Source organism: Lepidochelys kempii, chromosome 5 (assembly GCF_965140285.1).
Source record: "Lepidochelys kempii isolate rLepKem1 chromosome 5, rLepKem1.hap1, whole genome shotgun sequence".
NCBI lineage: Eukaryota > Metazoa > Chordata > Testudines > Cheloniidae > Lepidochelys > Lepidochelys kempii.
This window is the reverse complement of record NC_136384.1, coordinates 36483006-36496595: the sequence shown is the minus strand read 5'-3', so window position 1 is coordinate 36496595 and position 13590 is coordinate 36483006. Positions and strand designations below refer to the sequence as shown.

The following is a 13590-nucleotide window of genomic DNA, read 5'->3' as shown; positions in this document are numbered from 1 at the left end:
GGTGAGAAGATCAAATGGCAAAGAAGGGAAGTGGGTTCCCAGGTTGGCCTTTGAAGAGGACACTGGTGAGAATAGCAGACCACCCTGCTTCCTGTTTAGCATTAGCACTGTGAAAGGAAATGGCATGTACTGGAACCAGTGCTGTGTCCTGACCCTACCCTCAAAACAAAATGTGAGGTTTGCTTGCAGCTTTGGGACAAAGGCTGGGGGAATTATACTTTGCTTCACCAGACCTAAAGGCTGAAACGTTCTCTACAGTTTATGAAAATAAAATTTTCAAATAGTGCTTCAAAGAATTTGTGTTGGGGAATGATCACGTTAGCAAAAATATTAGACACTTGCTTTCAAAAAGACAACACTTCACTGGCATAAATTCAGTTAAATTGTAGTTGAAAATAGTCTCTCAAAACACCATGTGAAATGTCACAACTCAGAAATGTATAGGGAAAGCTACTGCTGTTAAAAAAAAACAAAAGGGCAGAAAGAGTGGAACTTATTTTCCAAAATGTAATGCTCCATTAATATGATCTAATTGCACCAGCAATTATGAAAAATTGTGGTGTGCAGAGGATCCCATTAGAAACACAACTGTAGCAGACACACTTTACTCAAAGGAGATGTTTTGTATAAATTATCTCCATTATAGCAAGAACAGCAGAATGGGTTAGAGGTTTAAAAATGGATCACAGTGATACGCATATAGACAAAACAGAAGATGAAATAGCATATTCAGAAGCTAGATTTTAATTTCATGAGCTATTGTGCAGTTAGCTGAAAACCAATTAAACTTGCAGTAGCATTAGCATCTGTAAACTTAATGATGTAAACAGCTGCAAACCTCCACAACTGTATCAAAATTGAAATAATATTTACATGAAAATATAGCTTTGTAGCCCATTTTTAATTGGAAAGCACAGCTCTCCATTACACAGAGATGCACAGGAGGTGCCAAGTGTACACACAGTAAATATCTTAATGGCAAAGAATTCTTTAATCCATGGTTTCATTGATTCAGTTGACAATGGTGTAGTAATTAGAAAAAAGCTCTTCTCCTTGCTTAATCTCTCTCAGAGTGACAAGAACCACACACCTCAAGGGGCTGCAAAACAAGAGAAGTAAAAAGGGGCATTTCACCAATTTATTAAACTGATCATGGTAAGATGCTAAGACTGGTTATGGCTATATTAATTCTCGTTCACACAGAAAAACTAGAAATCCTTTGATACTGTACAAATATAGCTGAAATATACATGTCAAATTATAGGCGATACTCATGTCCAATTTCAATCTTTAACAATAGAAAAGCACAGAAAACATTTATATGTAAATATTGTTACAAAGTAGACAGGCTGTATACACAAACAAAAAAGACTTTGCTATGATGTGAGGAAAAGATACTAAAGCAGACAAGGCAGGGGCTATGGCAAGGATGTTCAAGCACAAGGACATTGTTCTACACACACCTACCACCAACTGCAGATAAACCTACACTCAGGCAAGCCACATCTGGAGAGGAGACCAGTCAGCTAAAGTCCTTGTCCTACCAGGACATATGATGAGAGTTGTAGCTTTTCCACAAGCCTTAGTTTATGGATCAAAAGCTGCTGTTGTGTTTAACATCATGTCAGCTGGACATGGTGAACCCTAAACTGAATCACAACTAGCTGGCACAATATTAAATGTAAGAGTCCTGTCTAAGCTAAGTGCCAAATAGTATTACTATCATGTAAGATATCTCAGCTCTTCAAGAGCATGTTCTAATATGATGTATGATGAGATTTTAAAAGTCACAGAAGGAATCTGGATTTAAAATTAATGGGAACAGGGCAGTCAAATCTCTGCTGTAATTTCCAACTGTAGATGAGCCCTAAGCAGGTAAATTTAAGGTAGGTTGGGTCTGTTTATGCTGAATTTCCAAACTTGTCAAGTATTTGGGTTTCTTGTATGTGTATCTTAACTTTGGGGACAAGAAGTCAAGAAATTCAATTACATTCTTTATTTACCCTTAAATTACCGATACAAATTCTCAGCTTTAACTTTGCCTTAACTAAGTCTTTTGTCTGAGATTAGTGATAGTCTCTTCCATGACATTGCCAACCACGCTCTCCACCCAAAAACTAATAGCTCCAGAACCACACGAAAAGTTTTAGCTGATCCACTACAACTTTGCATTGTAGAATATATTGAAGTCTGAAGAAGGTGATAGGTTCTCCAATCTCTAAGATCAAGAAGCACTCAAGCCACTTGGCCAGATCAGCAGTTCATTGCATTCAAAAACAGAACTGATGCTGGAATCTGTTCAAAGTTTTTCATCCTGCTGTGAATTTTCTCAGATTTCAAAAAAATGAATGTTTCCAGAGTCTTTGCAAAGAATAAATTTACAAGATCTCAGGTCATAACCAGGATTTTGTGACTATCCAGCTGCAGATCAATTGCCCTTTGTATCACACAGTCTATTTTGCCAGAATTTGTAACTCTAGTAGTTTCAAATTGCATCTGCCTGAATATAAAGATACTGTGGATTTCCTCTAGCAAACTCATCCGCTTGCTCTCTTATCTAGAGAAAATTGGAAGAGAGGGATATTAAGAGGATGATGCTAATCAGTTCAGACACCAAATATCACCAACTTTAAAAGGGATATAATCTGATAAGGAATATTGCCCACATTTTAAATTTACATTTGAATTAAAGTTAAAGGCACTCCTGTGATTGGCTACAATACAAGCAAAAATATAATACCGTTTCAGTGGAATTCACAAATTGTTCCTTGGCAGCTCTAAAGCAGTAGCTTAACAAAATTCATCCCCAGAGCTCTGCTGATAAGTGCAGGTATAAAACAGGTTCCCTTATAAAAGCTAACCCTTTCTTAACAGGGCTGTGTTTTTGAGTAGCTCACCTCAGCAGGGATGAACTTTGTTCACTTACTAATTTGGCTTTTTGAATGCTATAAAAACGTGTAAGTGTACTTACATAGGTATGTCATGGCTGTAGGTGATGTTTGGAAGATACTGTTTCAGTTCTATTGGAAAATATTCAGGCACATCAAACTCCTGATAACAGACGTTGGCTGCCTTGTCTTGGGGGGGTGTGGAGGGACGGGGGACAAAAAGCAAAATTCTTATGCACGCCTGAGAAATTCGTAAGCAGTTTATATATGTAAATGCAAAGAATTCTTCTGAAAACAAGTACTAGCTGTGCTTATTATGAGTGAAATTCCCCCCCTGTGGTGAGAGCCAGCACAAGACCTATGCACTGCATAAGCCCCATTTAAGCCCTAGTTTGAGAGCTTAAGTGGTGCATAGGCCTTGTGTTGGCCCCCTGAGCAGGGGTCAAGTTCATCCTAATTTAACTAAATAGTAGTTCTTGTTATCCATTGGACCACCAGGGTGCCCAGCTTGCATAGCTCAGAATGGAGCTTACAGCATCAATAATACCTAGCTCTGTCTTTATGACCATTCACGCCTTAGCCTCTCTGGTCAGGATGCCTACATTGGTGGCACTTGTGCAGTGGTTTATTTATGATGTGGACACCTATTCCTGGGCAATGCACTGAGATCCACACTCATTTCACAGGCAGAGTCTCTGGGGACCATGAAACACTTCGTATCTCACAACCAATCCCACGAGCCACCCACTCTCTCAGCATTTTATAGTTATATACTTTGTATTGAGGAAGGGCATGAGGGTAAGTTGCCCCACTCTCTGTATCCCACAGTGTAGTCACATTAACTAACAAAGACGTTGCTGGACTCATCTATTGCATATAGATTTCTGAGACTTCCTTAATCAAAAAATCCTTTTATAGTCAGTGAGTGAACTGTGATGTAAAAAAGCTTTCATTCAAAAATGTTTACCATGTATTAGGATTGCCAAATAAATTTTCAGAAGAATTACGTATTAACAACATTATGCAATATAAAAGGTTCTCCAACTATTCGTAAGAGGGACCAGTCCATGGATTTCCTTTCCCCTACAGTCCAAGTTTACTGCTTTTGTTTTCAAAATGTTGAATTCTGCAGACCAGCAGGACAGGACCACTAGGCATTAGCAGACTATACAAACGTGAGATTTTCAAAGCTGCCCTTGCAGATTTGGATACCCAATTCCCGTGAATGACTGGAAATTTCAGCCTGAGAACCTCTGCTACACCATCAAGTGTGCTCAGGCCTCTTTGAAAAGGTCACTTCTGGATGGAGTGCCATTCTTTATCAATTACAGAGCTCCATCCCCAACAAAAGTCATTTCCACATTTAAAGTCAGCTTGGAGACTGGGAAATCTACATTCCAACTTACTGTGTGAACAGTTGTTAACATACTGCCCTACCGCCAGAGGATTTTGCACAACAGGTGTGAGCCAAGTAATGTCGCTCATTTGAAAAGGACCAACTTGATCTCTCTTGCTGCATGATCTGAAAGGAGTTACAATATTAGCTAGAAATATAGGTTTCTTTTCTTGATGCTTGTTTTGACTATTATTTCAACTTCTGGAAATACACAAAAGTTAGCTTCAGTTACATTTCCCCAACAGTATTTGACTGATTCATTAGAGTATAAAACTGGCATTCAGGCAATAGATTATTCAAAAGACAGGCTGATCCTTTAAAAATAGAATATTAAACAGTTTAGCTGTGTTATGCAGGAGGTCAGACTAGATGATCACAGTGGTACCTTCTGGCTTTGGAATCTATGGCTTTTATCAAAACCCCAAGGACTAAATAAAACAGAATCTACAAGAGAAGCTGAAATGAGGGAATTCTTACAATAAGCAAAAACTATCCCCAAACTCACCATCTTTAAAGAAATATCATTACTTTCAATTTCCCTTTTGGGCTGTGCGGAGAAGGGTCACTACAAGGTCACCCTCAGTCTTGTTCCCAGAACCCAAACTAGATACAAGGGGTTTGTCCTTTCAGGTTGTTTCCTAGTTATTGTTAATTCTATTTTGGATTTGTGATGTTTACATTCTGCACAGGTGTTGCTATAAATTGAATTTCCCTGGAAACTAAAATTTGGTAAAGTGCATGTTAGCCCCTAAGCTACTCAAAGTACAGACTTACTCTTCTGCATTTATTCAAAGTCCTGCTTTATTAAAAACTTTTTAAAGGCAAGTAAGGGCTAGATAATATGCCCTTTGGTACCAGAGTTCATGCTCTGTGACATGCAAAGATTTTCTTTTCTAATCCATCAACCAGATTTAATTAGAAACCCGAAAATATGCTTTAAAAACTTTATACTCAATCACTAGATTTAAGCATATTTTCCTCATTAAAAAATCACAGCTATTTAAGCATCAGTTTTCAACAAAGTGCATCTTGTCAAATTTACCGATTGGCACACGACGTGATATTAACATATCACATCCAATAGCTTCCAGCCTCATTACAAGAAAATAGACTGACCACACTGCATCTTATATTACAGTACATAATATTTTATTTTATTTTTCCCCATATGGTAAATCGGATAAACCCAACTACTTTTGGTTTCAGATAACAGTGTGATTAGATAACCATAATACCTTTCAATACGTGAATTGATTTTTGTTCTCCTATTTCTTTTGATTGCTTACCTGTACACCGCTTTTGATATTCCTTTATCATTCCCATCAATAAGTACACCATCTATGCATCTAAAAATAAATGGATTGCCAATGGACTGGAAAAAGATGGGCTCATACTTTTGATATACTGTACCTGTTGTAAGACAGACATGGATATTTTAGAAGGCAATAAATAAAAGTGTCAAAATGGGGTTAGTAGTCATGATCCAGTCTCCCAGAGAGAGGCCAAAAGTGGCAGAGGGATAAGAAGATTATTCTTTCCTCAGTTCATGAACTTCCATTAATAATTTTGAAAGAACAGACAGAACTGCACTGATCTGATGTTTCCCCAGTCCAGCAGTTGCCCTCTCATGGTATATCTGTGCCACCATCTTAGAACTTAGAAGCTGCTCTAACTTAAGCTAACTTGCTGTGGTCTCCTAGGTCAGGGCCATAAACCAACTGAGACACAGAATAGGTGTAGCCCATGCATACTCCACTCTGCCCTGCTCCCCTTCCCTGTATCTCCACTAGGGGGAGCAGTTAGCTACAGAACTGGCTATACCACTTTATACCAGAGGAGAACTCCCCTACAAGCAGGGTAATTCTCAGCTACCCAGTTAAGTCCAGATTCCACCGTCAGAGAAGCACAAATGGTCACAACAACAGATGAAAATTTAGGCTGATGTTCCTAAATGCCAACTCATACTCATCCTGGGATTTGATAATCCATTTCTGCCTCTTACATCACCAATCACAATAAATATTCTGCAGTAAGAATTTAACTGGTGATTGTGTTGTTCACAGCAGAACAGAATTCAGCTTGCTCTCTGACAGCCGTCCTGACTCTGAAGTGCTAACAGAACTAAAAATGTTGTTAAACAAAGTAAGCTAATTTCACTCCAAGAGACAAGGAGTTGGAGCAAAGTAAGAAGTGACATTTTTTCATATTCACTTTTTGGAGCATAGTGTCACTAGATAGGAATTTTACTCATTGTTCCCCTATTCTGGTCTTCTACATCCTTTTCCTGTACATTCTCCTTTCATTCTTAATTTTATAAATATATCTTTGTGCTGTGAAATTTTCTATATTCTGCCCACTGATATCGAGAGAGAGATTAATAGACTCAATCTTGCAAACACTTATGCATATGAACAACTTTATGAACATGAGTTGGTTCACTGAGTTACATGGGATTGCTCACATGCATAAAATTACTCATGTGCATTAGTGTTTACAGAAATCAGGGACAAATCTTCTACCAGTTCAAACCAGATCTTGGGTACTCAGAGAACATGAAATATAATCTTTTTTCTTATCACCAAAAGATTTCCAAATCAGTTTACACATGGAAATACCTTTACAAATATTAACCTGTGATTTTAGCAAGGTATCAAAGTTAAAATGCTAAAAAAGTTAAAAATGAGATACCAATTCAGTCATGCAGTCAGTAACCGCACAGGTAGCAATCATGTTCAACTTATTTGGAAAAATGACAAAGTATTTCATTACCAGGATACATAGATACAACTGCCCCTTTTGGCACAAAACCTTTGGTAACAAAGACTCCTGTTCCAGCAGAAATCAGTGAACTCCGATCGCGAGTAATACTGAACCCTAATGTATTAAACAGAACTTCTTCTGGATTAAAGATGTTTTGACTTTGATGGTTGTAACCAGTTGTTTTTGATCTCTTAAACTCAATAGCCAGTAATTCCAGATATTTGGATTTAACTTCTGGAAGTAAGGTAAAGAAGTCCATTTGTCTACCAAAGTCATTTATGAACAGAGCTTTAAAGATTTTCAGCAGTGTTTCAAGGACATCTTCATCAGAGATAATTTTGTCTTTGCACTTTTCTGGTACGTATCGGATGGTCCTGTGGCAGAAGAAAAAAATATTCTAGCATCAAGTTTGCCTATAAGAACAAGCAGTCAGAAATGTTATTGCAACAAAAAGCACTTGATTGCTTTTACGTTACATGGCTGAAACAAGCAATACAAAAGGATAGTCTTTCATGCATATGCACCCTTGAATTTTTGAAAATGCAGGTCGATGGCCTATGCAAGCTTTGAACCTTAATGATACCTCATTAAAATTCATTGCTCATGTGCTAAGTAGTGAAGAAAGTAACAATTCCTGTGTAGATTAAACAGTATGCTGATTAGTGTGGCTCTAATATATATATTTCTTAGAACAACGTTCAATGAGTTAATATCAAGTAATTTTACTATTAAAAAGAGGCCTGATATGATCTTGTTGGGTAATATTTCTTTTTAAATTCATCTGGCTACTCTTGTGCATTGACTATAGCATTATTAAAAAGACTGGTTTAAAAATTTTTGATGCAAATGACAGGTAAAATTTTCAAAAATACCTAAATTACAAAGGAGCCTAAGTCCCATTTTCTAAAGAGACGTAGGTGCTTAGGAGCCTTAATTTCATTGAAAGTCAGTGAGAGAGTTAGGTTCCTAAGGGTGATATTCAAAAGAAGGACTTAGGCTGAGCATTTGCAGTACCTAGTGGCCCCAGCTGCCAAGTGAGATTCATAGCCCTGAGCTGGGTGGCTCCCTAGGCACCTAAAAAGAATTAACAGAAACCACTGTGCTAAATAGGGAGTCACTTAAAGGAGCCAGTAAGAAAAGCTCTGCGGAGAGGTGTGGCCTACGCCCAGCCCCTCAAAGGGAGTTAGATGTCTAAGGCTATGTCTACACTACACAGCTTTTAGCGACAGGGCTGTCTCACCACAGCCGTGCCACTAAAAGTCGTGTAGTGTAGCCGCTGTTTGTCGGCTCTCCTGCCGACAATGTGCTGTTCACACTGGCACTTGTTGCGGCAAAACTTTTGTCTTTCGGGGGCGGAGGGGGGGGTTAACACCTCTGAAAGACAAAAGTTTTGTCATTCAATAGCCAGTGTCATTCAATAGCCTAACTCCAGGCTAGAGGGAAGCTCTTCTCTCCACTCAGGATTCACAGTCATGAACCCTCTCCTAGAGTTGGGTGTCTAAACCTGATAAGCCGTTTGTCACGAAAAACCATGGAAACTTCAGTGCCTACAGGGTTAGGCCACAGCTGAGGGTGGTTGTGAGGATCTAAATTTTGGATTTAGGAGCCTAAAGTGGCAGTGGACACTAAAGTCCACCTTGTGAATCTCAGCTTAGGTGCCTAAGTCACTTTTGAAAATGGGACTTACCTGTCTAAGTCACTTGGGCACTTCTGAAAATTTTTGATGTCTCATTCTGATCTAGTCCCACCTGAACTGGCTGTTAAGAAAGAATTTTAGAGCATAAATAAAACTAAAGAACAATAATCCTAAACTTTTTCAACTATTATCCTAGGCTAGCTTGAACACTTAAAATTGATGACAGGAAAACTCTAGATGCATCCGATGAAGTGAGCTGTAGCTCACGAAAGCTTATGCTCAAATAAATTTATTAGTCTCTAAGATGCCACAAGTACTCCTTTTCTTTTTGCGAATACAGACTAACACGGCTGCTACTCTGAAACCTAAATTTCATAGTTACTTTTTGACTTTTCTTTTACAAAGGTGTGAAAATAGCAAGATTAGAGCCTACATTCTTAAGCTTCTAGTTTCCGACTTTATTCAGAATTGGATTCTGTAATATGGTAAGAACAGTAAGACATTGTTATAAAGCTACATTTTCTGCTAACTTAAGACACCCTGCATAAGTTTACAAGCATACAATAATATAGTGGTTTTCAAACTTTTTTCCTCAGGACCCAGCTGAAGAAAATTGTTGATGCCCGTGACGCAATGAAGCTGGGGATGAGGGGTTTGGGGTGTGTGAGGGGCTCAGGGCTGGGGCAGAGAGTTAGGGTGTGGGGGTGAGGGCTGTGGCCAGGAATGAGGGGTTCAGGGTGTGGGAGGGGGCTCTGGGCTGGGGTTGCAGGCTCTGGGGTGGGGCCATGGATGAGGGGTTTGGGGTGCAGGAAGGGGCTCCGGGTTTGGGAGGGGGCTCAGGGCTGGGGCAGGGGACATGGCACCACAGACCGCGCTGCGCCCCAGAAGCAGCCAGCAGCCGGTCCAGCTCCTAGGCGGAGGCATCCAAGCGGCTGCATGAAGCTCTCGCCCCCAGGCACCACCACCCCCCCCCAGCTCCCACTGGCCAGTGTTCGGGGCGGAAGCATCGTATGGAGCCCCATGACCCCCCCGCCTAGGAGCCGGACCTGCTGCTGGCCACTTACGGGGCCCAGCACAGTGTCAGAACAGGTAGGGACTAGCCTGCCTTAGCCGGGCAGCACCGTGGACAGAACTTTTAACGTCCCAGTCAGTGGTGCTGAGCAGAGGCACTGCACCCAGGGCCTTCCATTCCACGACCCACTACTGGGTCACGACCCGCAGTTTGGAAACCACTACAATAACAGACAGCCCAGGAGCGATTGTAAGGCCGTGATTCATTAGAAGAGCTCTGTTGAGATCATTAAATGACAAGAACTTGACTTGAGATACTTATGAGTTCCACCAGATAATCAATTTAATGTTGTATTCAATCCAGGGCTTCTGTTGTTTATTACAAAAATTAGAAGTAACAAAGACCTATTTGACCATCTAATCCAAACTCCTGCCAATGCAGAATTGTTCCCTACAGTACATTCTCAAATGCTTTCTTCGCTCTAGATTTAATGGCTCAAACAACAAAGCTACCATTTCCCTTGGAAGATTATTCCAGTTTGATGCTGTACCTCTTTGAAAGTATATTCCTTGATCTGTAAAATGTATAGGGGACACAAGTGTAGGATCTCAGAGCAGCAGACTGAGGAAAATAGCATAGGGCAATATCATCAGTAAACAATGTGACCAAGCAGACAGAAGAAAGGAAAAAGAACATAACTTCTTCGTGCACTGAACGTATGAATCAGGGGACAGATAATTTAGCTCTCAGGATAATCCTGTCACGCTCACTATACAAAAAATTAAGACAAGAATCTTTTCAAAACCACCTAAGTGGCTTTGAAGGCCCAAATCTCATTTTAAAAAATGGACTTGGGCACCTAAGAACCTAAGTCACATTGGAAAGGAGACTGGAGGTCCTGAATCACTTAGATACTTCTGAAAATGGTTTCAGAGCGGTAGCCCCTGCTAGTCTGTAGCAGCAAAAAAAAAAAACCCGAGTACTACTAAGGTGCCCAAAGTCAATAAACGTGTTAGTCTCTAAGGGTGCCACAAGCACTCACCCTCCTTTTTCCTTTTGAAAATGTTACTCTCAGCTTCCATTTAGATCATCTGGCAGGCACCAAGACCTGGGTCTTGTATAGTCCTTAAAACGCAGCCCTACCCTAAAAAGCTAATGTGGAAAAAGAAACTTACTAGTTTAGCGTGGTGCTCGGTGTATGATATCTTGCTCCTATTAAAATCAAAGGAAATGTTGCCAATGATTTCAATGGGGGCAGGATTTCGGCCTCTGTAGTCACTTTATAGGTGTTAGGTACAGAGTGAAATACACCCTTCCTACGCTGGAGTCCCGCCACCACTGCAGAGCCAAGGAAGCTATGGGAGGGGAGCTGCAACCTCCGATGCTGCCGCATGCAGCCACCTAGGAACTGAGCTCCCGATGCCTTGCCCGCCCGCCCGCCCGCCCGCTTACTATGGGCGACGCTGCCTCGGGAGCAATGAATCCAGCTCCTGTGCAGATACCGCAGCGCGTCTGCTGGGATGACAAGCCAGACGGCATCTGAAAATAGCCGAGGCATAACCTCGGAGCTGAGCCGCACGTTTAGGGCGCCGGTGTGGGGGAGGCAAGAGAGAAGCCGACCCCCAGGTTTACCTCCACACAGCCCGGGCTGGGAATGGGCTCTGATGCGTCACCCCCCCGGCTCAGGCAGGTGGCGGTGAGCCGCAGCGGAGAGGAGCAAGGGCGCTCCAGCCCCGCCGCACGCTCCCCGCCCCGCGCCGCTCCAGGCGGGCCGCTCCGGGCAGGCGCCGCCGGCTGCGTTTGGGTGGCGCGCTCTGCAGCCCGGGGGGGAGGGTCGGGGAGGGTCTGCTTCCACGGCGGGCGGTTTCCCGCGGACAGGCTCCCCGCCACGCCCGGGGCGCTGGGCCCCGCAGGGTGCGCCCGCGGCCCCGGCCCGCTCACCTGCGCTTGCGGCGGAGGTGGAGCGCGATCCAGGGCACGAAGCGGTACCTGTAGGACGCCCAGCGCCGCCGCAGGGCCCGCAGCATGGCGAGAGAGCCCAGGGCCGCCCCTTTCCCCCTCAGCCGGGCCGGGCCTGGCGGCCCGCGGGAGCCACGTCGCCGGCGAGGTCTCGCGGCGCTGCCCCCGCTGGCGCCCAGCCCGGCGCCCGGGCCGCACTTCTACCCCCACCCCCGCTCCGGAGTCCCCGTGGCGGGCGGCCTGGTGCGCAGGCGCAGCAGAGACATCATCGACTGTCATTGAGCTCAACGCGGACTCGCGCTGAGTCTATAGTTACTTATAGGCCCGGTCGGCTCAGGTCACTTTAGTGGAGCCCCCGTGATGACGTCAGAGGTAACGCAGCCAATCCCCCCACCATTGCTGTGCTGCTTATTTGCATGAGGGAGTTCGATTGGTTGGAATGGCTCAGTGGTCTGAGTTTGATCGGACTCATGCATGAACAGTTCCTTCCTATCCCTACCTCACTTGGTCCAACTGTTAGGGCTGCCTGCGAGTTTGTGCATGGAGCCAGCACGGCTGGGGAAACTGAGGTATGAATGCAGATGGAGTCCTTAAAACACAGGCAGTGTGATGAGAGTGACCAGATAGCAAGTGTGAAAAATCAGGACTTTTTTGAGAGGAAGGGGTATAGTTGGGTATGTAAGAGAAAGACCCTAATATCTGGACAGGGATGGATTGATTAATAGACTAAAGTAGAAAGTAATACAGAGATACAAAAATTATTATGGGTATGGAAAGGCTGCCGTATAAGGAGAGATTAATAAAACTGGGACTTTTCTGCTTGGAAAAGAGATGACTAAGTGGGGGATACGATAGAGGTCTATAAAATCATGAGTGGTGTAGAGAAAGTAAATAAGGAAGTGTTGTTTACTCCTCATAACACAAGAACTAGGGATCACCAGATAAAATTAATAGGCAGCACGTTTAAAACAACCAAAAGGAAGTATTTTTTCACACAACACACAGTCAACTCCTTGTCAGAGGATGTTGTGAAGGCCAAGACTACAATAGGGTTCAAAAAAGAAGAGGAGGTTACTCACCCTGTGCAGTAACTGACGTTCTTTGAGATGAGTGTCCCTGGGGGTGCTCCACTGCAGGTGTTGGTGCGTCACTGCTCCTTCGCTCAGAGATTTTTACAGCAGTACTCATACCAGTCGTGCATGTGGAGAGCCTGCCCCCCTCGCTCTGAGTGTACCTTAATAGTATGTGTGCGTGACCAGTCTCCTCAGTTCCTTCTCTACAATGGAGGCTACCCCAACTCCGAAGTAGAGGGGAGGAGGGTGGGTAGCGGAGCACCCACAGGAACACTCATCTCGAAGAACGTCAGTTACTGCACAGGGTGAGTAACTCCTCTTCTTCTTCGAGAGATGTCCCTGGGGGTGCTCCACTCCAGGTGACTGAAAAGCAGTGTATGTCAAGGAGGTAGGGACTTCGGATTTGGTAGGAATGCAGTAGATAATACAGCTCTGCCTAATCATGTATCAGAGAGAGGTCCTTCAGTAAAGGCATAGTGCTTAACAAATGTGTGTTCAGAAGACCAAGTGGCTGATTTACAGATGTCAGCAAGGGGAACTTTGCGTAGAAAAGCCACGGAGGTAGCTACAGATCTAGTGGAGTGAGTTCTGATGCTGGCTGGAGGTGTCACTTTCTTTATCTGATAGCACAATCGGATACACTCAGAAATCTAATTTGAAAGTCTCTGGGTAGAAATAGGTGTTCCTTTGGAATGTTCCGCGATGGAGACAAAGAGTCTAGAAGGGTTCCCAAAGGGCTTGGTTCTATCCAAATATAAGGACAAAGCCCTGCATACATCGAACTTATGCATGGTGGATTCAAAAGAGTTTGCATGCGGTTTAGGAAAGAAAGTGGGTAGGTGTATCGGCTCATTGATGTGGAATGA

General features: G+C 43.0%; 1 protein-coding gene across 9 annotated transcripts; it reads right to left on the bottom strand.

Moving 5' to 3' along the window:
* Positions 1-728: 728 nt before the first annotated feature.
* Positions 729-11875, bottom strand: SETD9 (SET domain containing 9). Of its 9 annotated transcripts, XM_073343983.2 has the most exons (8): positions 11634-11674; positions 10735-10844; positions 8732-8801; positions 7054-7418; positions 5571-5694; positions 4295-4410; positions 2972-3077; positions 729-1099 (listed from the first exon to the last, which is right to left on the bottom strand). In XM_073343983.2, the coding sequence occupies exons 4-8, from the start codon at positions 7301-7303 to the stop codon at positions 1012-1014; spliced, it is 684 nt and encodes a 227-aa protein (XP_073200084.1). In that variant the 5' UTR covers positions 7304-7418; positions 8732-8801; positions 10735-10844; positions 11634-11674; the 3' UTR covers positions 729-1011. The 9 variants fall into 9 exon arrangements, with proteins under 9 accessions (XP_073200084.1, XP_073200083.1, XP_073200082.1 ...); XM_073343982.2 differs by lacking the exons at positions 10735-10844; positions 11634-11674 and adding an exon at positions 11682-11861; XM_073343981.1 differs by lacking the exon at positions 10735-10844 and having other exon boundaries at positions 11634-11723.
* Between the last annotated feature and the right edge of the window lie 1715 nt (positions 11876-13590).

What these genes read in the sequence shown, in the direction of transcription:
- SETD9 (XM_073343977.1), bottom strand. Translation starts at nt 11,719, where the DNA reads ATGCTGCGGGCCCTGCGGCGGCGCTGGGCGTCCTACAGGTACCGCTTC. An exon ending in CACCTCCGCCGCAAGCGCAG is followed by an intron (nt 7,419 to 11,633) that starts GTGAGCGGGCCG and finishes CTTCTGCCACAG; the next exon opens with GACCATCCGATACGTACCAG. An exon ending in TACAGCCATGACATACCTAT is followed by an intron (nt 1,100 to 2,971) that starts GTAAGTACACTT and finishes CTTGTTTTGCAG; the next exon opens with CCCCTTGAGGTGTGTGGTTC.